The sequence below is a fragment of the Balaenoptera borealis genome (genome assembly GCF_965194805.1).
Source record: "Balaenoptera borealis genome assembly, chromosome: 10".
Taxonomy (NCBI): domain Eukaryota; kingdom Metazoa; phylum Chordata; class Mammalia; order Artiodactyla; family Balaenopteridae; genus Balaenoptera; species Balaenoptera borealis.
Window position 1 is genome coordinate 108,387,470 of NC_138874.1, and position 26,415 is coordinate 108,413,884.

General features: G+C 49.5%; 1 protein-coding gene and 1 long non-coding RNA gene across 6 annotated transcripts in view; one reads left to right on the top strand and one right to left on the bottom strand.

Annotated features, from left to right (window-relative positions):
* Positions 1 to 12,471, top strand: part of WDR11 (WD repeat domain 11) — a 64,763-nt gene extending 52,292 nt beyond the window's left edge. For 2 of the 5 annotated variants that reach the window (XM_082406926.1, XM_082406925.1), the window contains exons 28-29: positions 105 to 184; positions 1,380 to 2,350. In XM_082406926.1, coding sequence (XP_082263052.1) covers positions 105 to 184; positions 1,380 to 1,537 — 238 coding nt within the window. In that variant the 3' untranslated portion in view covers positions 1,538 to 2,350. Of the gene's footprint in view, positions 1 to 104; positions 185 to 1,379; positions 2,351 to 8,530 lie in introns of those variants that run through there. The other 3 variants (XR_014248883.1, XR_014248884.1, XM_082406928.1) reach the window with 2 other exon arrangements.
* The window catches only part of LOC309635585, a 712,727-nt gene that overhangs the window by 646,116 nt on the left and 40,196 nt on the right, over positions 1 to 26,415 (bottom strand). The gene's annotated exons all lie outside the window — the stretch shown is intronic.

The following is a 26,415-nucleotide window of genomic DNA, read 5'->3' on the forward strand; positions in this document are numbered from 1 at the left end:
TCCGGGGAGAGTGTGTATAAGTCTTTACATAGAAACACGCCCTGGGATGGTTCTCCTCTCAGATACCGTAAATTATAGCACCTAACTCGTGTTCTGTTGAGCAGCATGAGGTACTTTGACAGAGCGGCCTTGTTTGTGGAAGCTTGTCTCAAGTACGGAGCGATTGAAGTCAGCGAGGACACAGATATCCTTTGCCGGGACGTGTGTGCTGAGGAGGAGCGGATGCTGTGAGCAGGTTTTAGAATCTTTCTCAGTTGTGCTGCCGGGGAAGAACTAGTCTATCGAGAAAGATCTGTATTCTGACCTTCCAGAGCCAGGAAAGAGGGAGAAACGAGAGAGACAGAATCAGAAAGAAGGTTGTTGCACCACCGGCATCAGCTGTGAGATAGACGGAGCGTCAGGAAGGGCTGTAAAGGGGAGGGAGCCCGAATTTTGTAATGTTTTGTTTGAACTTAAAAAGAAGATAGACGAAGACTAGTTTAGGAAAGGTATAGGAGGCTGCTACTGGAATAAATGCATACTGGGATAGAATAAAAAGAAAGACTTGCTGTTATCCACAGGGACAGTCTAACATGGAACAAGACACAGCAGCACTTCAGAGAGACGTGTCATGCAGGCAGGTCACTGTGGTCCACGTATGACCAGGAGCATTTCAGTTCTTCTACACGTCACTTGAGTCACATGTGTTTCTTTGGAAAGAATGAGCTTGAGAATCCAACTCTCAGGTCCTTGTGTTTGCAGAGGCCTTGTTGTTATATCATGGCACTTTTTCTTGAATTGTTACATTGTGGCCTCATTTCTACATGTCATGGTTTTGATCTTCTGTATATTTTTTATAGAAAATTAAACAACTCAGTGTCATATATCTAGGCACTGAGGAAGTTGGCTCTAGTTTGAAGGAGCCATTTTGGATATCAGAACACAGTGGAACAGGGCTGTCTAAAATCCCAACACCCAGCTATCTGGAGCTCTTACCTTGGGGCAGGCTTTGTAAATAGAACCGCTCAGTGAAGCTCATCTGCCCCTTAAACCACAGCCTCTCCGACTTTCAGACGGCATGAGGGTATGCATGTGAGTTTCACTTCTGTCATCCTTCTTTCTCCAGTCGTTAAGTGCATTTAGACCTTGGAGAATCCGGGAGGATGTTAGTTGGGTCTTGTAGAAGGACAAGCTCTGGGCTCAGCTGGTGCAAGTGCAGGGACATTACACATTGAAACATCGCCTCCCCCGCCGGGAGTTGCCCTCCCCCAGGGAAGAGGTACCTGTGCTTCTCCCGTGTTGCCCTCCCGTGGACACTCCGGCAGAGCTGGTCATTGTTTCTGGCCTGTGGGAAGCTGGTGGAGCCCTTTTTGCCCTTCTTTTCCTTAACTGTGGTTTACAGAAACTCATCTCTGCTATATATGCGGATTATGCCCGAAGTTTGAAGAACCTCGGTTTTAAACAGGGAGCGTTTTTTTTTGCTTCAAAAGCTGGAGCAGCTGGCAAAGATTTATTGAATGAGCTGGAGTTCCCCAAGCAAGAAGTGACTGAAGAGTGACAGGTCAGCATGTACCGGGGCACCCGGCCTCGCGAGCAGTCGGCCGGGGCCTTGGTCTGGCTGTGGACGGCCACAGCCCAGGCTCATGCGGACGCCGTCCCTGCCGGGGTCCTCGTGGGCCGTTTCACTACCTGTGCACAGCAGCGTGTGAACATTCACACTGTCAGGAGCGGGTTCTAGGACCTGTGTTTCTCTCAGAGGAAGGTGGGAGCGCTTCAGATTTTGAAAGTATAACATTTTATACTTTGGAGACAGTTTTAAGAGTCCCTGGAAACACTTTTAATTTTTTTTAAAGTTAAGATCCAAGCAACTGAATTGCTTTTCTCATTGACTAGATTTAAATCTATAGTAAAAGGAGTTTGTGAGACCTGTTCTGAAATCTGTGCTTTGCCTGTGTTTATATACAGTCATTCCAGGTACAAACAGAGCAGAAACATTTAAACAGTAAAGGTGACTTACCATAGCATTCCTGTTTGTTTTTTTTTTTTTTTTTTATTCCTGGTTTTCTTACCTTGAAAACAGAACTGTTGATTTCCTGATTTAGGCAGTTGCTAAGTTTTGTAATTGCAGGTTCATAGGCGCATAGAGAAATTGTCCGCTTTATATTTTGTCCAGTGTGTGGAGTCTTGTGTATTTGGATTTTAACTCCTGGGATGCGTTACAGTACCCCTCCCTCTGAAGGCGCTGTTCTTTAATAGTCTTTGTTTTCTTCCAGTGACTGAACTATATGAGATGTGACTGTCGTAAATTATTGCTAAAAATTTAAATGTGTATAATTTACAGAAATGATAAATAAAAAGGGACTTCATCCCAGCCAGGCCTTTGTGTTCTCTGAGCTGCTGTGCACCAGTCTGGGTGCTGGGCTGGCGCCTCAGGAGTCGGTTGAGCTGCCGGCCCTCCAGCATCCAAGCCGCTTTGCTGAATCCAGAGAACCTGGGCTGCGGGAACTCGGGCCCGCAACATAGAGCTGCCTCTGAGTTCCTGGGTGGGCAGGGCTTGGCTTGTGGCTCTCACAGGTGAGGAAGTGGCCTTCCTGTCTTCTCCTGGAAGTCCACGGTGGCACGTATCGTAACACCCACCAGGAGGTGTTTTTAGATAAAATCGTAGTCTCTACCCTTAGATATCAACCAGTCTGCCCCATCAGACAAGGAACTGAGATCCATGGAGAGGAAGAGCCTGTCCCGGGAATGCTTGTTCCCAGGCCAGTGTTTTGGCTAAATGTCCTAGAAGAAACCCAGGACCCATTCATTGGTCCTGTGATTGGCTAACCTTCTTGCCCTTTCTTTGCCTAGGTAGGTTACATAGAATTTTTGAAGGCCATGGGCAAACCCAGCTCTCTTCATATTGTTTATTAGTTAAATGATTGTCAGGATAGACTTTATTAATTCAACCATCAACTAGCTAAAGGAGAAAAGAATGCTGGCCTTAGTAAGCAGAGAGAAAAAAGAAGAAATTCCAGCATAGGGCATCTTGAAAATTAAATGTACTTTGGATTGGAGGCCGGCAAATAGGCAGTGAGCTGTTGCCTGATTGTGGGAATGGAGGAGAGGACCAGGCGCAGCTCAGCAGCAGCCGCTGAGCAGAGAGGCCCGAGAGCCTGGAACATGTCACAGACCGGCTGGTCAGGATGGCAGCCAGTCTGTGTCAAGATACAACTCAAAGTCCCGTTCTGAACAGAACCCGGACTTCCCTTCTCCCGTGTCCTTGTGGGCTCAAAGCTGAAACTGTGCTCCACGCCCCTCTGGTGAGCATTCGAATTAAGGGTAGGTGAATCACATTCACAGTCAGTCTTTCTGAACCTCAGCTTGCCTTTTCACAGAAGGTCTTTAAGCACATTGTGTTATCAATGCATTAGCAAAGGAGGCTTCCTAGGGTGACACAAGCAGCGGGAATTGGGAATTGGGAAGGAGAGTGACCGTGACTTCAGGTCAGCAGGTGTCTCCCTGTGCAAATCCCCACAGGTGTGCTTGTCAGGCCCTTGGCCCTTCCCTTGGCAATGAAGGAAGCCTGGGTGGAGGGGAGAAACCTGGTCTGGTGGGCAGGGGCTTCTGCGCAAGGGAAGCCCCGTGTGAGACCACTCCTCTGGCTGCTCTCGCAGAGCCATTTCCTGTCGCTCACTGTTACCTTTTTCCTGTTCGGTTACTAATTGTTCTGCGGGTGGTGGCATGCTCTCGGCCTGCCCGCACTCGTGCTTTAGTAATTTCCATCGCTTTGAAGGTGGGAGCAGAACCTTTTGTTCTTCTAAAATAGATATCAGAGCAGCATCAGTACAAGCTTCATGTCCCTCCCAGATGCAACTAATCAGAAATTCTCTACAGAATAGACCTCACCTCGATATGAAAACAGGTCCTCTCTCGACTATTTATTGCCTGGAGATTTCATCTTACATGAAGACAGTATTAGGTTTCAGTGAATCCTCAGCTCGGGATCACCCACAGTATTTCATTCTCCTTGGCAGCACTTCATGATTGAAGTAAAGTGTTCAGGTACAAACTTGTAGTCATGCTAGAATAAAAGAATTCTGCAAGGCAGAAATGACAGACAAGTTAGAATATTCTCTGAGCCAGTAGGGCTCTATTTCTTTGGGATCTATTTTAGAAGAACAAAAGCTTCTGCTCCCATCTTGTAATTGATTTGACTGACTCAAAGCAACTTGTGAATGAAAGAAGTCTCTCAATTAAAATGTAAAGGGATTTTTAATTGGTTATACTTGAAGGTGCTGGTGTTTTAAAAGAAGAAAAGTGAAGGAGCTGGGCTTTAGGAATGCAGTTCTCCTGAGAACTGCTGGAATCCAATTAGCTGGGCAGACCCAAAGGGCACTCAGATGGGCAGATTGCCCCGCTTGCCTTTCTTGTCCTTAAAGGCTCCTTGCATGTGTTTGCTCCATCAGCCATGCCAGACCCACGCAGAATAATGCCATGAAGGCCCCACTTCTCTCCCACTCAGATTTTCAGTGACTGCGGCTCTCAGATGAGTCCCTGCAGGCATTTTGCCTCAGCATTTGGCTCTCAAACCTAAAAAGGCCAACTAAACACCACCGACCCTCCTTATTTTTTTCAGTGACATTGAGAAATATGACTTAGTCAAGGTGAAAGTAACTGTCCTAAGTACAAGAGAAGGAAAGACATTCTAGGGTTCCGTAGGTGATTTGGGTTGATATCTAGCTTTTCCATCTTCCATATTTATTTTTAGCAAAGCCAAGTGCAGTTAGGCAAGAAAGCTGTTAAAAACCCTGTGATGTACTGCTTCAGAAAGATTGAACAAATTAGTTAAGACTTTAAGATCAGATAAAAAGATATTCCTCAGTCACTGCCTTAAAAACGTTGCTTGGGTCAGTTTTCTCTCGCGTTGACTGTCTTCTTGAAACTGAAGTCGGGGGGGCTGGTGTGGGGCAGCAGTGCGGCTGGCGGGGGGTGGGGGTGGGCGGGTAGGCTGCACGGGAAGGGGCCCCCGTTCCGTGACTTCCTCGAGACGAAGGGCTGCAGAGTGCGGCCTGCAGACCTGCCTGCTTTGTAAACAAAGTTTTACTGGAACAACCGTGACCATCTGTTCAGTGTCCGTAGCATTCAACAGATTTGAGTATTTGCAACAGATACTCTATGTCCTAAAAAACCTAAAATAGTTACTGTCTGGCCCTTTACAGGAAAAAGTTTACCCACTCCTACTCTAGGTCCATAATGCCAACTTGAGATGAAATTTCAGACGTCCAGTTGTCTTTCTGGGTACAGATCAGTGATCCTTCTCTGACTAGGTACACTAGAACTTACCTCTTTTTAGAAAGATGTTGTTATAAGTGTTATCGCATCCGGCTCCTTTATGGGCCCCAATTCCCATGGCAGTGGGTCTAGGAAACTACGTACAACATGTATCACCCGGGCTGACCTTAGTCTTATTTCTGACAGTTCTGAGATAAATAGATGGTATATATACGTCATCAGTCGATGATAGATGACATCAGCAGATGATAGAAAATTTATATCTAAGAGCTGTTTCATTATCAGCAATTTTAAGCAAATCTCAGTCTTACTCCAGACACCTCCTAACGTGTTCTGCTATAATAAGACCTCATTTTATTCCAATATTTTGACATTCTACCGTCTAGAGCTTTCATGCTTCAGGCAGGGTGGAAGATGAAAAATCGTTACACCCTAAGCCCGTGGTAGGTGTTAACTGTTGCTGACGTGAGTTCACAGGGTACAGATGTTTCTGGACAGAAACCCTGGGTGGGGGAAGTCTCAGCAACTGATGACTCGGGCTTCGTGTAATCCCATATGGATGAGCCAGGAAGTGGAACGGTTATCAAAAGGGGAGGATGGATAAGCCTGCAGCATAATCAAATGGAAAAGCTCAACTGAGGAGGAAACTGGCAAACCGTAAGTTGGCACAGATACATTGTGGGAGGGAAGGAGGAAGGCCTGAGAAACGAGATTTCTTAAAGGCTGATTTGGGGGGAAATGATTCGTATTGTTTTCTTAAGAACCATCTGTCCAACAACAAAATTTAGTTCTGTGGATTAAGTTCACTTCCCAGTGGTCTCGAGTGCACATCGGGAATATAATTGAACGATAGGCCCTTGCATGTCTGAAGTTGCTAATATCTGTCAAGAGTAGGACAAGAAGACTAGACCGTGTCCCGTGAAGCAGCTGGAAAGCTGTCCTAGAGAATAGTGTTCTAGCAAGAGTCTAGCATTAGTTAATTCAAGGGGTCTTAAGAATCTGATGTAAGTTTGTGCTCTTGGCAATGCCACTGCACGTTGCAGAGGGTCTGCGGGAGCCACACTGGCTAGCAGGGTAACTGTCAGCCAAGCCTTGGGTTTTGCTTTTTGCTTTTGCAAACCTGCTCAGCAGTGGTTCTGAACACCAGTGCCCAAGGTGTGGAACAAAGAGGAAAGCGTGGCCTCGGGATGGCATGTCCCTGCCATCTAGCTGCCTGACCTTGGGCAAGCTGTCACCTGAGCCTCCTTTGTAAGAGGGGGATAATATTGCCTGCCTCCCAGGGTGGTTGAGAGAAAGATGATAGATGACAGATGGGAGGGCTCATCAGTCTAGAGGATGCCCAAGTCCTTAGAAGTTATTCAGGAACGTGTGTGTTCTGTCTGCGTCGCTGCTCATGGGAAGATGGGTGAGATTGTCAGCTTTCGTTGACGACGGGGAGTCTTGCTTGTGAGACACAGACCAGCAGGAGCTGGGATTAGAACAAGGCCGGGAGGAAGGGAGAGAAAAGGAAGACAGAAAGTGACTCTCGGCATCTCTAACGTCCGTCGCCCACTCTGGCATCGTGGAAAACTTGTTCTGAGTAGAAAGAACTTGATCTGGTGCCAGGGTGGACCACCTTCTCTCCATGAGGCATCTCCAGACACCTGCTCCGTCCACTTCCAGCAGTTCCTCCCTGACCGTCTCCCCCATACGCAGCAAGTCTCCCCCTGCCTGAGACTCACACACCTTCCCCCACCCCAGCCCTCTGCTGCCTCCCCACCCCCTGCCCTGTCCTTACCCGTGGGAACCACCAAGCTCCGAGCATGGACTGAGCCACCACCTTCGGTGGGAGGCACTTCCCTACAACTGGGTGAGGCTGGGATGGAGTAGAGAAGTGAAGAGCAGCCCTGGGCACGAGGGAACGTTCACCCCCGACAGGGGAAGGACTGAACAGAATCTCCCGGGAGTGGCCGTGAAAGGACACACGGCGAACAGTGGAAGACAGACCAGGAAAGGCGCACAGCAGGTGCCGTGGGGTTCAGAAAGGCCAGGGAGCAGGCGACTCCCTGGGGCCTCCTGGGGAGGCGGTGTCAGCGTGGCCCTGAAGGATGGGCAGGAATGAGCCCAGCCGGTCCAGGCAGATGAAAAGCGCAAAGAAAGGTGTGGCTGTGAAAACAGACCTAGAACCAACACCAGCAAATGGTTCCATTTTTCAGCAATGTTGGATACGTCCCCTGGGGCTGGGTGGCAGGAGCGTGTGGACCAGCTGCTCGGGCGCCCATGGAGGCCCCCGTGGGGCCCGGTCCTGTGCTCTCTGCTCACCAGAGAACCGGCCAGCGGCTCCCATCAGCGGCTCCAGGTAGCGGGGGAGCTGCGTTCCCAGAGCCGCATCGCTGACGGTGGGTGAGAAGGAAGAGGCAGGAGCTTCTGACCTGCTGGGCAGTGAGGCTGCAGGTCTGTCGGACCACCGTGGTGGGCCCAGCCCACTGCCCCTGAAAGGGAGGTCCAGGCCTGGAGGTGGGAAGAGCAGCTTAGCCGTACCCCCACTTCCAACTGTTAGTCCTGCTGTCCATTCACAGAGCAGCCAGAGTGATGCTTTAGATACAAGATTCTCATCACATGCTGCCCTGGCCACCTCTCTCCAGCGGCTCCCATCGCACTTGGAGTAGAAGCCAGCCTTTTACCACGCCTGTCTATAAGGAAGGCCCTGCATGATCTAGCCCTGCCCACTTGCCTCTGTCCACGTCTCTGACCTTGAACATGCCAATCCGTCCGCTTCAGCACCTTTGCACTTGCCGTGCCCTTTGCCCGGAGCTCTCTTCCCCTGCTGTTCACGGGCCTCGCTCTTCCCTCCCTGAGACCTCTGCTCAAATGTCACCTCACCGTCGGAAGGGCCACCCTGATCCACTCGTACAGGCAGGGCCTCTGGAGGGCTCTGGCAGCCTGGTACCAGGCCTGCGCCTTAGGCCTTCCCACCTGACTGCGCCCTCGGGCAGCCCCTACATTCTCCAGTGTTCTAGAAGGGTTACCGACAAGTGTTGGGTAATCACATTCCACAAGTTTCCATTTTTCCCTGGCACGTGTGGCAGGACAAGCCTCCTCACGCATCTTTTTCTCATCATATCTCATTTCCTTTAGCAAATGCACATGATGTCTTATTTAAATGCAATTCTCTGAAAACTTACTAACTGGAGTGTCAGTCTAACAACATCCTCTGCTGTAGTTGATGAATACAGAAAGAAGCACTTTTGAGAGAGGAAAATGATGTTCATTGTTTTTTCTTTTCTGAAATCTGTAGATACTAAGAGGCAACCTGTCCGGAAAAGCCAGTATCCACTCTCTACTGGAGGGGGTGGAGGAAGCTGGGGGGCAGGGAGTAAGGGTTCCCCCATAACACGCACTTGTCGGTGATGAGAGCCACGGTCCCAGCCTTCAGATCCGGTTCCGCCCTCAGCGCCTTCTCGCCTCCCCGCAGCCCTGTAGCCCCTCCCCCGCTTCACTGGGGCAGTTACTGCTGGGCCACGTCCACAGCCAGAGAGATGTCTCATCACTCGGTCAGGCTTGCAGCGCCCTTCAGCCCTGACCCCTGCAACAGCTTCCTACCAGGACGTGTTGGAGCGGCCTTGGAGTCCGAGAAGCAGGCGAGGGAGGAGGGAGGGGGACTTCAAAGGCCCCTCCTTCGCTGGGTCTGGCCCGGAGCTGCACAATTGGCCCCTGGGGAAGAAGGGAAGGGGTGCTGTGCCCCATCCTTGAGCAAAGACCCATGAAAAGCCTGGCTCTGGTTTCTGAACTGAACTCGGTAAACCGAGGGAGAGATGAGTCCTTTGCTGAGATCTCCCCAGAGCCTCTACCTGGTGTCCTTACCGTAAGGACTCCATAAATATTTGTGGAAAGATAAGGTTCTAATACAGAGATGATGGTTTAAGGTTATTTCTTCCAAAAGAAAATGCCAAGGAAGCTTGCTAGTCCCACGGGTTATTCCTCAGGAAAAAAAGCAGCTGAGGTGGGGAGCTCCAAAAAAAAGTCTATTAAAAAGGGTGGGGGATCAAATAATTTGGGAAAACAAGACATTCTAAAGTCACCTTGTGGAGATTCACAATGCACATTGAAACTTTAAAGGCTCTGAAAAGTCCTGTAATGAAGAATCCTGTTTAACTGTTTCAACCAGCAATAGCTAAACATGCTTGAAGAGGAGCACCCGCCTTCCCTCTTTGCTCTCCCTCTCCCCTCCCTCCCTCCCTTATCCCCCTGCTGTCTCTGAGCATCCCATGGAGGGCTAGAGGCAGCAGTCACCTGACATGCCCAGGGACCTGCTGGGTATAGGATGTCACTCCAAGAGGACAAAGCAATGACTCCACACTCCCAACAGGATTTCTGGGACACTCGGCGCCAAGGGACCATGGGTGACCCAGGGGTCTGAGCCTTGCAGTAAGCTAGCCCCTGACCCACGGAGATGACTCCTTCCCAGAACAAGCCTCAGGGCTCTCCCTGAACAGATCTGCTCTGCTCTGATCTGACCTCAGTTGAAGCAAAAGGATTTAACGTCTTTTCCCAGAGAGAAACTAACTCTTTTATATACGTGAAGCTGGGATTTAGATCATCAAACAATTTCCTCCAGGTCTAGAAGTTTCATGGGGAGGAAAAAAAAAACACTTAAACCAAAAAACAAACCGAAGAAAAATGACCCCAAGAACACAACACCTTTAATGCAATTTCTTAGCCCTTTCGAGTTTCTGAATAATTCATGCCGCCACAGCTTTCTTTCCGTTTCGTTTCTCAGGTCCCCAGGGTGGGAAGCCAGCCTTGCCACAGTCCCTTCCAAGTCGCATCCTGCCTCTGCTTGCACACCTCCCGTGACAGGGCACTCACTGCTTTCCAGGCTGTCCCCTGTATTTCTCGTAGGTCCCACCACCAGAATGGGCTTTAGGTGACGGCAAGATGACTCCAGAGGCCCCTCACATGGCCGCAGCAGTGCAGTGTAGTGGGCGAGAACCTGGACCCTGAACCAAACCGCCTGGTCAGAATCCCAGCTCCATCGCTCACAAGCTGTATGCAACAGGCATCAAGCTATACCTCTCTCAGCCTCAGTTTAGTCACCTGCCAAATGGGGATCACACATTATACTTAACGACTCAGGGTTGTTGAGGGGATAAAATAAGTGATGTAAAGCTCATACAACACGGTTTGGCACCTGGGATGAATCTCTGACGTGATTTTTTTCTGAATTGTGATGACTTGGGGCACCTACCTGCCCTGTCTCTTCCTGGGATTCTCTGTCCAGCACGTACAGGTCTGTGAATCCAGCCTGGGCACCAGGCACCTGGACTCCTGACTCAGACTCACACCCAGGCGGCCACCTCCCCAAGGCGTAGCCAGGGCACCAGGAGCACCAGGCCAGGAAAGAGCTGGACAACGGATGCTGCCCTGCCCACAGTCAGTTCTTATGCCCAAAGCCCAGGTCCCCAATCCAAACAACCCCCTTCTGATTCATGGCCTCTCAGGCGCCCTGTTCTCATTTCCTGCCCACATTTAGGCTCTTCTAGCTCTGAACCCCAGTGAGAGGGTTGTGATTGCATTGCCTTCTCCTCTCCGGGGACCCTGTGTAAATTTGTAGCTGCCAATGGTGGGGACCCTCTCCCCTTATCTGCTTCCAATCCTCAGGGCCTGGTGAAGGAACAGTATCCTTGCAATGCTCTCCAGGACCCCTGGACCCACTTTGTCCAGCAACAAAGAGAGTCCATCCCCAAGGTGAATTATGGAGTCTCCAACCACTTATAGAAACAGAACCAGCTCACAACGTCAAGGACACAGCGGCAGATTAAAAGAGCAAAAAGACAAAGGAAAACATTCAAGTTCCATTGCTACTGGACCCTGCCCACTCAAGTTTTTGGGCCAAACTAGATTCCCCCAAGATTCCAGCCATTCATGCCTCACCCTGCTGGGCTAGGAATATGCATGGGATTGCTTTCTGAGGGGTGAGGGGCTCTGGCTTTTCACAGAGTAACAGTGATGCCTGGTGAGTTTCAGGGCTGCAGCCCAGCCTCTGAGCTCCCAGACCTTCAGGCCATGATCAAACCCAAATCCGCCCAGAAAGAGCCCCACGGACACACACGTCAGCCTCTGCCAAGGGTGAGGGCGCTGGAACACCTGCTGGAGGCTGCTGGGAATTGCTGGCCTCCCTGTAGGGGCTTGAATGTTGTCCCCCCGAAATTCATGTCCACCTGGAACCTCCGAATGTGACCTTATTTGAAAATAGGGTCTTTGCAGATATAATTAGTCAAGACCTTGAGATGAAATCATCAAACAATGACGGTGTCTTTCTAGGAAGAGGAGAGGACACACAGAGGGAAGAGGGCCACGTGAAGACAGGGGATCGGAGTGACGTAGCTGCCAACCATGGACGCTGAGGCTCTCTGGAAGCACAGAAGCTGGGAAGCAGAAGGGAGGATTCTTCCCTGGAACCTGAAGAAAAAGCATGGCCTTACCAACACTGATTTCAGACATCTGGCTTCCAGAACCTCAAGAGAACAAATTTCTGTTGTTTCAAGCCACCAAGTTTGTGGTCATTTGTTACGACAGTCCTGGCAAACTAAGACACCTGCACTGAGCAAAAAGGAGGACACGGAATTCCTCAGGGGCTTCAAGTTGTAGGGCTGACGTCCCCCTTCTTCACCCAGAACCGTAAGAATTCTGACTCCATTCCCCCATTCTTTTCTGGCTGGGCTGGAGGAGGCCTTCAGCCTGCATTTGTTTTACTGAATCTGCTTTGTCAGGGAAGAACCCACTTTTCCAGAAAGAAAGGAACGGTTTTCAGTTGCACTTCTGGACCTAGAAATTTCATTGTCAACCAGACTGACATAACCAGGCTCCCTGCTTTCTGTTCCTGACTGCCTCTTTTCAGCAGCGCTCCTGATGCTCTGCTGGCATTTCTTTCCACTGCCCTCTGCTGATCAGGCAGAACCATGGACAACAGCATTTCCAGAACCCACAGCCCAGGGAAGTCCCACTTGGTAGTCAAAGCCATCCAGACCCATGATTCTGGCTTGGGGAAGATTCCAGAGTCGGGGATTCTCTGTGGTTTTAACTTTCCAGGCTTCTGGAACCAAGAATACCTTTAGTCAGTTTATCTCAATATGTGTTCCTCAGAACTGTAATGTCCTGCAAAATATTAGTAAATATTTTTTAAACATCATAGTCAAATAAGTTTGCGAACTGCCAAAATAAATATAGTTAAACAAATTTCTGTACTGCAGACCTTCTCAGGGCTTTTAATATGTCAGATACAAGTTGTGTCCCTCCAAGCAAAGGACATGGTATTCAAGGTTCCCAAACCTGTTTGATCACAGGTTCTCCCTGTATTCTGCTTGCTTACAGCTGATTGTGGTTTGTTGAGCTACAACAATGAAGATGTCCCTCCCTTCCTTCTCTGCTACTGGAGCTTTCTCTTTCAAAAAGAGAAAGTGGTTTTAAAAAACCACTTTGCCCCTCCAGTTTTCCCCATAAATCAGTGTAACTGTCACTGATCCCCCTAGGCTCAAGTTCACTTTCAAATGGCGTGAAGGCCCTCTATCACCCAGGCCCAGGCCCCCCTTCTCGCTCAGCATCTGCTCTTTGCACCCCACGATGCAATCAACCCGAAACGCTTGTGGTTTCTGATCACACAACATCGTTACAGCTTTGCCCTTGCTGTCCGGGACGCCTTTCCTGTCTCATCTGCCTGGAGAGCATCTACACGTCCTCAAGGCTGAGCATTCTCTCCCATCTGAGGCCTCCCATTCCCTCACAACCCAGAGCAGGGGCCCCATCTCTGAGGCCCACACATCCTATCACTCTACATAGTAAAGTACCCTTCATTGGCCAGTCTCCCACGCTGGGCTGGCCCTGGGAAAGCAGGACCAGCCTCCCTCCCACCCCACCCCAGCCCTACCCCGCCAGCATCTCTGGCTTTTCTACAGTGCCAGGCACCTCCAAGTTTCCATGAACCTGCGTCTTCATGGTGAATCAGGGGCCAGGACCTTCACAGGCCATGTCTTTACTAGAAGCTGAGGTTACTGCAATGACAACGCCATCAGGTCCACATACCACTGGTTCGTGTGCTCTTTGCTTCTTGTCTCACTGTCTAGTGTTTGATATTAGCACAACTGCATTGTTCTTCTTTTCCCTTGTGCTTGTATTGTGTTATGTTTAGCCTTCTGTGTCTTTATATAGAAAGGCTATCCCTCCTAAGTACCATATAGTTGGTTTTTTTTTTTTTTTTTTTTAGGAACTCCTTTATTTATTTATTTATTTATGGCTGTGTTGGGTCTTCGTTTCTGTGCGAGGGCTTTCTCTAGTTGCGGCAAGCGGGGGCCACTCTTCATCGCGGTGCGCGGGCTTCCCACTATCGCGGCCTCTCTTGTTGCGGAGCACAGGCTCCAGACGCGCAGGCTCAGTAGTTGTGGCTCACGGGCCTAGTTGCTCCGCGGCATGTGGGATTTTCCCAGACCAGGGCTCGAACCCATGTCCCCTGCATTGGCAGGCAGATTCTCAACCACTGCGCCACCAGGGAAGCCCTCTTAACTCTATTTTGTTTTCATTTCTTTTATGAAATTTTAAACATATAAAAGTAGAGAAAATAATGTAATTAACCCCTATGTACCCATTACCAGCTTAAACAGTCATCTTTGATCTCCATGTTTTAAGGTTATTTTCAGTGGATAGTCTAGGTTGGCAATTATTTAAGCACTTTGAAGATATTCCATTGTCTCCCAGCCTCTGCTATTTCCATGGAGAAGCCAGTTTTCAGACTTATTGACACACCTTTGAATATGCCTGATACTTTTGATTGTCAGATATTCTATATTAAAAAATTTAGATGGAAATTGAAGCTCTGGTTGGGGCTGCTTCCTCGAGAGAGGACTTAGTTAGGTTTTGCAGGCAGCTAAGCTCGGTGCACTAGCAACCTCAGGTTACCTTAATCCAGCTGGGAAGTGACATGATTCAAACTGGGTTTTGACCCTTGTGAGAGCTGGTCTATCTCTGGTTTACTCTTCTTTTTTTTTTTTTTTTTTTTTACTCTTCTTTTTAGAGTATACCAAGCCTTTCAGGGTCCCTCAATCCTTCCTGTCTACTGAAAGCTTCACTTTGGTTCTCAGCCTCTCTGTCACCATGTATACACCCAGGAAAAAACATTTTGGCCACTTCTTGAAGAAAAAGGTAAGACTCAGCAGCCCTGGTTTCTCACCTGCATGGTCTAAGGGCTGCAGTGTGCACTGTAAATGCCACAGAAGGCACTCTCCCCCCAGTTCAGCCAGAGAAAGCAAGTCACTGTCAAATCTTCCATTGCTTTTGATAACGCTTGCCTTGCACCAGTGAGCAAAGGAACAAACACAGTGTACAACAGGGAACTTGGAAATGACCCATAACGTCCAGGTCAACAGCTTTTTTTCTCTAGATGTGTTTGTGGTTATGATATTTTAAAAATGAAAACACAGTGTTGCTGTATTTTTGACTAGTTGGTTAGTATTGTTTGGCTGGTTCCTGGGACAGAATGAAATGTACCCATATTTCTGGTGTTGCACAAAGGGCTGTGAGCAACTCGATTTGTTTTGCTTGATTTTAGTACAGATTAGGTTAGGTGGACCAGAACTTTTTCTTTTACAGATGACTGGGACCCACAGGCTCCAGAACAAATCAGAAAGTCAGTCATAAGTGCCAGTAAGACTGTTGGGGTGCAGTGCTGAAGCCCACCCTGCGCAAGGGGGTCCCATGGCTACAGGCTCAGGAAAGAAAGCAGTAGCCACTACTCAGCACCAGCTGCCTGTTGGCACAGAAACAGTGCCATTGGGGCACCAAGTGTCAGATCTTTTGATCTTTCAAAAGGAGCTGCAAGTCGAAATAACTACATGAAATATCCAGATGTTTAAATGTTGGCTCAAATTTTAAAAAAGCCAGTTCATGCCAAAGAAAATATATCTCTGGGCCAAAATCAGCTCTTGTGCCAATAGTTTGTGACTTCCATGGTCATAAAAATAAGAAAGCATCAGCATCACACTTCATTTATTAGCTCCACTATGTTAATAGGCAAAGAAAGCTAAAAGATATCCAACTCTTTGGCGCACCATGGTCTCCCTGAACTACCGAGGGCCCCTCCTGGATGCCCTTGGGCTCTGAGAGTAGAGTCCCAGACAGTTCTGCCTCACTCCAGGTCACCTGATTAGTGTGTGTGAACTTTTTAAATAAATTCATATAACCACACAGCCTTGTTCAGTTGGAGTCTCAAGAGTTGAGGTGTGAGCATCGAGGTTTGCATAGCGCCCCGAGTGATTTTAATGTGCAGTCAGGACTGAGTTTACTTGCTTATCCCTCTGCTATTCTCTTATCAGAGTGATGGCAACTAAGAGCTGATGTGCCCTCGATGGCTACTCCTTTCATCAAAGACCCCGACGGCTTAGAAGGAACCGTCTTCTCAGCATAGGGGTGCGTCCACCTCTTCACAGACATCTTGGCCCACTCTCTGGACCCTTCAGAGACAGGGGAAAGCCCCAGGGTGGGTCTTTCCTCTGTCACTTGCTGGAGCGCTTTGCTATGTGATCTGAATTTCCCTACTCTTAACACAGTCATCATGCTGATACTGATGCAAAATTCTGCGAGCAGCTAATAGGTTGTGAAGTGCAGTGCACATGCATATGTTGCTTTTCTGAGCTTTCTCCTGTCCCCAGACGTCTCTTTGTGTCCTAGTACTTCACCTGCCCTCTGCACCCCCAGCGGATACCCCCATGCTGCTTCAAGCAGACCCTCGCACTGGGAGCTATTTTCCTCCCTCGCCCCTGCCTTGCTGTCACCAGAACCTCGGTGGAAGGCTCTGTCACCCTCAGAGGCTGAGTCCCAGGGCCATGTCTGGTCTAGGGCACAGAGTGGACACATGGCTCTGCTGCTGATTGGCAGACTGTGGGAAGAAGACTTTGGTCCTTGTTACTGACGTTGACCCCTCAAGTGTCCAGAGAGGTGAATGGGCAGTGAGCGCTTCAGCCCCCAGCTCTCTGCTCCCCTTCCAATCAGGCTCTGCCTTTCCCAGTGCGGTTCCCCACACACTGCTGTCTCCCTGCCCCTACCCTCCCAGTCTCTGCCCGTGCAGAGCCCACACTATTCTCCCCCCTCTTGCCTGGAGCTCCCAGATCCATATTTTGTGCTTCCCTGCCCTTGGGGGATCCTTATCTCTGTAACTGTGTAATGATTTTCCCACAGTAAGCCCTACAACACTGCCACTGTTTTCTTAAAGTTACCGTATCTTTACTAAGAAAATCCCTCCCAGTGGTTTGACGTGTTCGGGGTACACTTGGGGGCGGGGAGACAACCTGATGGGTATCAGAATGAAAGAAGCATTGGATGCACCTGAAACAGCCAAGTACTAGCAGAGTGGTATTCACACACAAACAGCGGGCAGGAAGAAAGAATGCCCCGGTAAATGGTTCATTTAAAAAGCAAATCACCAAACAATATAGTATGGTGGCTAGTATAGTATAGTATAGTATAATATATATATCACATAGATTGACATAAAAATATTCAGAAGGCTCTAGAGCAAACTCTTGTCAGTGGTTACATCTACATGATGGGATTGTCGGTGGTTTAAGATGTTCACTGTATTATCTATATTTAAAAAATGTTTAAAAATAAAAAATCGTCCCATAATAAAAGTCATGTTTAAATTCTAATGGTAAAAAGAATCAGCCCACCAATCCTCAACCTCTGTGATGTCTTTTCTCTGGGTTTCCCTTGTACCCGACCTGGGAAGGTTTGTTTTGAGGCATCCTTCCCTCTCCCATAGCACTCGGGACCACCTCCTTCATAAGACGTGTCTTCACACTGTTTTATAATCCTCTCTTTCCCTGGGCTGTGACCTCCTGCCTATCAGAGCACCCAGAATGTCCTCTTCATAGAGCGTATTATCATTGTGACTAATTAATTTCAGCAAATTCATTCTCTGTGCAATTTGTGTTCTCCTATCTGTCTTTCCCACTGGACTGTATCAATAAGGGTGGGTAGGGACCAAAGGCCAAACAGCCAGCACAGTCTGTAGAATACATAGTTGGTGCTCGAGAAACAGTTGCTAAATAAGTGAATGCGTGAAAGTATGGATGAATGAATTCGAATCAGGACTGTCTCAGAAAAGCCAAAGCCCGATGCTGCCGATCATCAGATGGGTGTCACCAAAATGCAGAGCTCCTGCTCAACAGCGGAAGCTCTCTGTCGCTCACTGGAGTGGCACACGTGTCACCCAGATCAGAGGAGACTTTCTATCTGTCCCCGAGGAGTCTTGTTCTCTGCAAAAGCTCGAACGGAGCCCACCTGTGTGCTGTGGGAATCCAACATTCTCTCAGCACCAAACTTCCCAAATATGAAATAAAAACCAAGTAGTTGAACTTCTTCATTTCCATGTCTTATTTTAATTTTAAAGATGCACAATATGATTTTTTTTTTTTAAAAAAGGTCTATTCCTCCTCCAGACTTCTATGTCCAAAGAGATAGCAAAGGTTCTCACCTAGAGTGTGCATGAGAATCACCTGGAGGGTTTATTAAAATGCTGAGCGCTGATCCCCATCCACCATTTCTGAGTCAGAAGGTCTGGGGTGAGGCCCGGGAAGCTGCCTTTCTAGAGGCTGTTCCAGGCACCAGGAGGGTCCGTGGGTCAGAGGACCCTCTGCCTGGTTGACGGGGCGGCAGCAGCCCTGCTGTGTGGCCTAGAAGAGATTGCTGCCCATTCTGAGCCTCAGGTCCCCTGCCAGTAAAAACAAAGTGGTTCTGGGCTGCCACACCTGCGGGTTGCATTGGCCTGTCCCAGCCCATGTTGGGCAGCAGAGGGCAGCAGAGATCAGGAAACGGAGCAGAATTGGGAGCTCGATCACCCCACTGAACACCATGTGGACGGGACTGAATTGTCTTCCGTTTCAACAGCAGTCTGGCGACGGAGTGCTCCAAAAACCACTAGCCAAAGGAACAACAAACTTCCTAATCCATTTGCTTTCTCTTTTGTGACTGGGAGAGGTGAACTAATGCCTTGCACAGAAGTTTTTTTCTGAATCACCTTTACAGCTCTGGGAAACTGAGGACTGGAGAGGGAAGAAAAGGCACTCTCCCACCAGGTCAGCCAGAGAAAGCAAGTCACTGTCAAATCTTCCATTGCTTTGGATATCGCTTACCTTGCACTAGCGAGCAAAGGAACAAACACACGTACACCAGGGAACTTGGAAATGACCAGCAATGTCGAGGTCAACAGCTTTTTTTTCTCTAGATGTGTTTGTGGTTATGACATTTTAAAAATGAAAACATACAGTGTTGCCGTATTTTTGACTAGTTGGTTAGTATTGTTTGGCTGGTTCCTGGGACAGAATGAAATGTACCCATATTTCTGGTGTTGCACAAAGAGCTGTAAGCAACTGGATTTGTGTTGCTTGATTTTAGTAGATTAGGTTCAGATGGATCCAAACTTTTTCTTTTACGAATGATTGGGATCCACAGGCTCCAGAACAAATCAGAAAGTCAGTCATTTAAGTGCCAATAAGACTGGGGGTGCAGTGCTGAAGCCCACCCTGCGCCAGGGGGTCCATGGTCACATGTTGGTGGCAGGTCAGGATAATGCACAGGCCTTTCACTCCATCCTGTTCTAACTTTTACATTCCCTCCTGGAAGAGAATCAGGCCAGGTGGGGTGCTGGGGGCCTCCGGACGGGGTATGCGATGGACACGGGTAGTTTCTGAGTTGGGCCCCATGAGTTTGGAGAACCCTCCATGTGCAGCTGGAAAAGGGAGTTCCCTACAAAGATTTGACCCCAGGGCCCCCAAACATCTCTTCAGAGACAGCAGATAATTCCTAGTCTGCACCTCTTCAACCAGGCTTTAAACAGAGAACTCCCGTCCCCTTTTCCACGCATGGATCTTGTGCCACGAAGGGCTCACACTTCTGAGTGCGTTTGAGTCACCTGATTGGGGGCGGGCGAGGGCAAAAGACACAGCTTCCCGAGACCTTCACCCGGGACCCCAATCATCAGGTCTGGGGGCGGCCCTAGGATCTCACGTTACCCAGGCTGGTCTTCTCCATCCATACTTGGAGGATCACGGAGTTGAGGTTCAGTCAGGGAGGATGCAAGAAAGGGGGCACAGACTCACCCACCCCCACGAGGACGCTTCCTACGTTCTGGTAAATTCCTCCAAGTGTCTCCTAGTTCCCTGACGTTTTGGAGGCCAGGACAAGAGCAAAAGTGGAAGCCCCATAGCATGTGTTGAGTACTATCATTAATCAAGATAATAAGCTGTTAGAGAAAATGTGTTATTTTTCTACCTTGATAGACATCTTCTCGTCATCTGGAAGGTGAAGTTTGAACTTAAGAGTTGCAGGAGTGGCCCGTCAGCACGCGGCGGCACAGGGAGCCAGGCTGGGACCCGCCCTGGAGGTCCACCCCCAGCTCTCTCCGGGGCCACGAGGGGCCTTGCTGCACATGTGTGTGTTCCCACCAGCCCCACGTGTCCAAGTGCTGTCCATGACCCCTCCTCCACCGGGCTCATCCAGCCACGCTGTCGCCCAAAGGGAAAGGGACGGAGGCGGAGAGGCCGGCACCACACAGACCCGGAGCCGGTTCAGGGCTCTGCAGACTCAAGATGACCTCTGCAAGGGCAGGACCCAGGGAAGTACCGCCTGGGCCCGGAGAATGCCGCCCACAAACAGGGCATGGCCCCAAGGGCAGAGCAGGTCCCCGTTCCTGCCTGGGTCTCAGACAGGACAGCCTCAGGGCAGCAAAGCCTGTTGCTCCTGCGCTGGAAGGCCCAGGGCTCTGCACTGACCACGGTGCTTCGCTCCTCAAAGGGCCGGGCTCCCAGAACCCCGCTCGGTGGAGGCGCCCATCAGACCCTGGGCTCCCATCAGCCACCAAAGTAGAATGTGGACCTTCAGCTGATTCCTGCAGGCGGGAGTAGAGGAAATAGATGCGGGGTCCAGGAGGCTACTGGGGACCCGTGGGGCTCTAGGGAGTCTAGGAGGTTGACAAAGCCATTGAGTGCCACCACCCCTGCGCAGCCCTAGGAGGCTTTCAGAGGCCCCGGAAAGAGAAGGCCAGCTCCACCCACCACTGCCAAGGAGACGTCTGGGCCTAGGAGTCTCTGTGCGCTCAGGTGCCTCCACCACGCCACGCATGGGACCCAGGCCTCCCCCCAGGCTGGCCTGGGCTATGACAAGCTACGGGGGGACTGGCCTGCTGAGCTACACGGGCTTTGGGTGCCCACTGCCTGACCGCGAGGGCTTTCCAGGACCTCAGGGAGACCTGACAGGACTGAACAGGCTGCTTGGAGACAGGGCTACAATTCCCCCAGAAGATTCTAATTCACATTAAAGTGTGAAAAACACAACTTAGAAAATTTTTTATTCATTCAGTCAATGGATATTTACAGAGAGTCCCTTCCCTTGGCACCATCGGACTCCTGTCCCCTGTGGCCGAGAGAAAGCCAGCTCTCCCTCCCATTTTCCCTCCCTCCTCAAGCCTCAACTGCAATTTCACCTCCTTGGGGTGCCCTTTCCAAAATGGCTGCCACCTCCAGGCCCTCTCCACCACATCCCCTCACTTAGCTCCTTCTGGACCTTTACCACAGACACGTTTGTGCATTTATTTTACTCACTGTTGTGTCTCTCCTTCTAGAATATAAGCCTCTGCTCCCGCCCTCAAAAGGCAAGGGCCTGATGTATCAAGATCACCCCTGTATCCCCAGTATTGCTGGCATACGAGGCTCAATGAATAGTTATCAAATGATGAATGAGGCCACGACGACTTACTGATTCATTGTCTCTTCCAATAATGGGACAATGGGGCAGGAGCCTATAGGAGAAAGAGGGCATTTGAAAGGAGGGAAGGTGTAGGTGGCGGAAGGCCCCAAGCTCTGAGGACCCGGCATGGCTGGCTGCCAGCCCCTCTCTAGGGACGCTCTCCCATGAAAGGCAGAGGGGAAGCAAGATCAATAGAGCTCACGAACGGGGCGTCCTCCCTCGTGAAGAAGGATTCAGGGCTCAACATGCTTCCTGGGGCCGGGTCTGTACAGGTAGAAGGAAGAGGCCGGTCGCTCCCAGGAGGGGCCAGCCTGAGGCCTGGCGGTTTGCAGGAACCCTTCCTTCAGAACCTGCCTGTAGGTACTTGCTCACTGGCACGCCATGAATTGTTTTCTGGCTGCCTTGTTAGGAAATTAGGCTTTCTTTCAAAAAGATGAACAAAAAAGTCTCTAGCAAAAGGCTTGACTAGAGCTGACCCCAAGGAGGGGTGGCAGTAACTGATGGGCACTACATTTGTCTAATTATCTTCTTGTCAACAAAGTTGTTCTTCACCGGTGCCAGCCCTGACATCACCCCGCAAGCTTGCCACACTGGTTCATACCCGACCGCAAAGGCCACCTCTGACCCTGCCCTAAGTCACCAACCACCTTCCAAAATGCTGCCCTGTGCTGCTGCTGGACTGGGAATCCACGGATGAGAACAGAGGTGCCCCACACCCACTCGCTTAGGAGGGACCCCGGGGCATCACAGCTAGAATGAAACATGGTAGAGACCTGGAAGCTTCGGGGGTTCTCCAAGCCTTAAGGATGCTGGTTCCCAAATAGGACTCAGAGATCCTGAGCTTTTTCTTTAGATTAAACTTTGAGGGGTTTTGTTCTGCTGGGCAGATCGCTCCTGTTTGGCTGGGTTGCCCCCAAGCAGCAAAGGTGCACAATCAAATGCCTTTAGGGTCTAGACAGGATGTAAATGAGTCAGGGCTTTAGAAACTGGGGGAGCATGGTGGTCAGAGGGTAAAAACTGGTCCTGCACAGGAGAGTCAGATTTTTTCAGACTGTGCAGGTTTTAGGCTAAATTGGGCCCCCTGGTGGCCATTTCCTACCTCTGTATAAGACTTGGTAACACCAAATTTCACATCTTCCAGGCCTTCCCTGACAGCCCCACCTGATTCAGGCCCTCTCTTCTCATTATATTGTCAGAATCACCCTGTTGATTTCCTTCAAAGCATTCAGCACCGTCTGTACTCACCCTGTTTACTTATTTATTGTCTACTCACCTACCAGGCTTCCTAACCAAGGGTTCTGTGCATAAAATCCAGGAGGTCCCTGAACTTGCCTAGGGAAGCATTTACATCATTAGTCTCACTAACCTCGAAGTGAAATGTAACATTTTTTTCAATTATGAATATAGGCAACATGTCACAGTGTTTTAGCAGTGGCTGTGACTTTGTCACCAACAGAGATCACAGCTATTTTCATATTGCAATTGATACCGTTTTTTTGGTTTTGTTTTGTTTTTTAATTAATTAATTTATTTATTTATTTATGGCTGTGTTGGGTCTTCGTTTCTGTGCGAGGGCTTTCTCTAGTTGTGGCAAGTGGGGGCCATCTCTTCATCGCGGTGCGTGGGCCTCTCACTGTCGCGGCCTCTCTTGTGAAGCACAGGCTCCAGACGTGCAGGCTCAGTAGTTGTGGCTCACGGGCCCAGTCGCTCCGCGGCATGTGGGATCCTCCCAGATCAGGGCTTGAACCCGTGTCCCCTGCATTGGCAGGCGGATTCTCAACCACTGTGCCACCAGGGAAGCCCAATACCATTTTCTTGATATCATTTGTGCTCATCATTATTTTGAAAAAATGGTAGTTAACATACTGGTCTGTAGCTCTTGTTACATCATGTATTAACAAAGAACATGACTATTTCACAATTAAAAGGAGCCCAGGGGCTTCATCTGACTGGCAAAGGCACCTAGCATGCTCTAAGCCTTCACTTTTATTCTTTTCTGTATCATCCGGAGCCACCTCAGGTCCTGGCAATAGCAGGTGTTCATTACATTTTTGAGAACTGACTTACTGAATGAACCATAAAACGAATGAATACTAGCAGGAGGCTTAATGTAACCTTGCCCGGGTTCAGGGACCCATGCATCCCCGAAGGAGCAGAAGGGTTCCGGGAGCCTTTATCACCGGCGCTCTTCTCTGTGACAAACCTGCGGCTCCACCAGGACAGGCTGGGTGCCTTGCTCCCCACACTATTTCAGGGCGGACCAAAGAGTCCTCGCCAAGTAGGACCCCATCGGGCCATTCCCTTTGCTGCTGCAGCCACACAGGCCGCCCGCGCCCAGAGCTGGAGCCCAGGGGATGTCCCCAAAGGGTGTGGCCGTCCTTCCCCAACCACCGTGATCGCCCAACTCACTCTGGTCCTGGAGAAGGTGGGAGCCGACGGCCCCAGCCGCGCTGCCCACTCTGGCCACACGATGGCGCTGTGGGCCCGGCCGCGGAGCCTCCGCTCATCCAGCCCCCGCGCGCGCTCACGCCGGACCCCCCGATGGGAAATCAGGATTCGGTTCCCAGCTCCGAGCGACCGCGGGGCTCCAACCCTGGGAAGGGCGCTCGCGGGTCGCCTCCGGCGTCGCAGCAGCCCCGCAAAGGTTAATCAGTTACGCATCAGTTGCCCATCAGTTACCCATCAGTTCCATGGGGCTGGAAATCATCCCCAAGGCGGGAGGCGTGGGAACTCAGGGCGCCTGGGGCCGGGCAGGGCAAGAGGGGCCAGAGGGGCCAGAGGGGCAGGGTTCTCGCTGCCCTCGGGGTGAAACCCCAGGAACCAGGCTTTGAGAGCCTCTAATTCGCTGTATACACCCTGTGTCCACAGAGGGACCAGAGCGTATAGGTCAATTGCCCTGTTATGAGAGCCCAATGGACTTGAGTTCCAAATACCATCCCTGCCTTTCTGCCTCCCTTTTCTCTTTTGCAATATGGTGATAATAATAGACCCGACCAGTTAGTAGGATTGAAGGAGAGGATGCTGGAAAAGGCTTACTCAGAGCAGCGCCCTGCGCTCAAGCACACGGGGAAGTCGACTGATCCTCGTCATCCTTTAACTCAGGCCAGGCGAGTCTCGGGTCGTCATCCGCAGAAGAGGTCCAGTGTCCTCTCTAGCTTGTTGTTTATTTGAATGAAAGGCGTGCAGAGCTCACACCTCGCCTGGCACACCCCGAATAGCCAAAGACTGTTAATCTTTCCATTGTTCTGGAGAGTGTACTGTGTGCGGGGATGCTGACCAAGACATCCTGCTGCCTCTCTAATTATGGTCACCCCCAGGTCCTAGAGGAGTGTGCCGGGAAGCTGGGGCCTCACTGTGCCAGGGTCTCCCGTGATCTCGAGAGAACTTGGGCGGTAGGGGTTAGGACTCTCAGGAAGAAGGTGATGAACGTTCTTCCCAAATCCTTTTTTTAAAAAATTTCTTTGGAGTATAGTTGCTTTACAACGTTGTGTTAGTTTCTGCTGTACAGCAAAGTGAATCAGCTATATGCATACACATATCCCCTCTTTTTTGGATTTCCTTCCCATTTAGGTCACCACAGAGCATTGAGTAGAGTTCCCCGTGCTATACAGTAGGTTCTCATTAGTTATCTATTTTATACATAGCAGTGTATATATGTCAGTCCCAATCTCCTAATTCATCCCACCCGCTCTTGCCCCCCTTGGTGTCCATACGTTTGTTCTCTACATCTGTGTCTCTGTTTCTGCTTTGCAAATAGGTTCATCTGTACCATTTTTCTAGATTACACATATAGATCCAAATCCTTTTTAATCAGGAAGATTCACTCTTGGAAAACCAGCTTCTGGTCAGAAGGAGGGTGTTTAGGAGAGCCAAGGGGCTCAGCTGAAACCCAGCAAGGTGTTTCTGGAAAGCTGTGAGACAGCCTTGTTCCTGCCGCTGTCCGGAATCTGTCCCTGTGCCGCGTCCTGGCGACAACCCCTCGGACCTGTCCCTGTGTGCCCAGTAACTGGGGCATGCAGGCCCGGGCCTGGCCCTCTCTGACTCAGCCAGGGACCAGGGTATCCATAATTAAGAGACGCACGTCAAGAATGTAAATTCCTGTGGTTGGCAGCCTAGGAAGGGTTCATTCGTTGCCTCTGGACAATTGCAGGCTGAGGGAGTCTGAAAGAGGCAGTGTTTCTGTTTAAAGTGTTATCAGTTTAATGAACTGCTTATGAAGTGTTAAATGCATGCAAGTGTGAATGCAGCATCTGGGCTTGTATTTTATTTGTAGACTTCAAATTGGGCGCTGGTTGTTTTGAAAATGCCAATTAATGGTGTAAAATCAGAATTTCTAATGGGGAGGAAGGTGATCATTTTGTGATATCTCCCTGAACTATCTCTAAAGGCATCTAAAACACCGCCCCCAAACTCCACCCCCCACCCAGACACATTCGCATACAAACAAAGCAACAACAAAGACTTAAAAGATTTTTTTTTTTTAATTAAAGACGCAGGAATTTGCTCTGTCCTGCATTGTTGCACGATTTGGTGTGTTTTTGCTGGAGGAAAGAATGAAGAGTTTAAAATCAGAGGTGCCATCAACACAAATTTCCCAGAAGTGGCTCTAGGAAATTTGTCATCTCTACCCACCTCTTCCAGGCCAGAAAATAGACAGTCTACAGGAATATTTACTGTGCTTTCAGGAGAAAAATTTCCAAGCTACCCCTTGAAGCAATGAAGTTGGATATGGAGCAAATGGAAACATTGTGAAATTGCTTATTTTCTTCCAAAATTTGTATTTTTCTTCCTTATTTCCTGTTAAATCAGTGCCACTCATTAGCAACCATATTTTTGCATTATATCCTCAGCAGAATTTTCTCTCTGTGACTGGATTCCAAATTAAACTTTGAAGTTTCCAGGAAAAATGTAACAAATGTTTAAATCGGTCAGAAATTAAACTAATAAGAGGAAGGGGGGAAAACCCACATCTTTTTTCTTCTCTTGTACTGCTGTTGCTTTTTATCTGCTTCACACTTTGGGCATGCTTTTATTCCTGGGATCTTGAAAGGACCGTTCACAAAGCAAGAAGGCTCAGGAAAAACAGGAAGATGTCTGAATTTAGAGCTATTGAAAAGTTCTGACAAATGCTGGTTTCAGGAAAATAAAGACAGTTGGAGGATTTCATTGCAAGATTTGGATGGGGCTGTCTAGAACCAGTGGTGCTGCGTTAGAGCTGGGAAGGTGTCCAGTCTGGAAGCCTCATTTTACAGATGGTGCGGCAGAATTCCCGAGAGACTGCAGCACACCCAAAAGAATTTAGTGATAAAGTTACAAGTAGAGCCCTTCCCCCTTGCCAGTGTTCTTTAATGAGGAGCTACTGGTTTCCTTTGTGGGTGTCTCTCTGCTAAG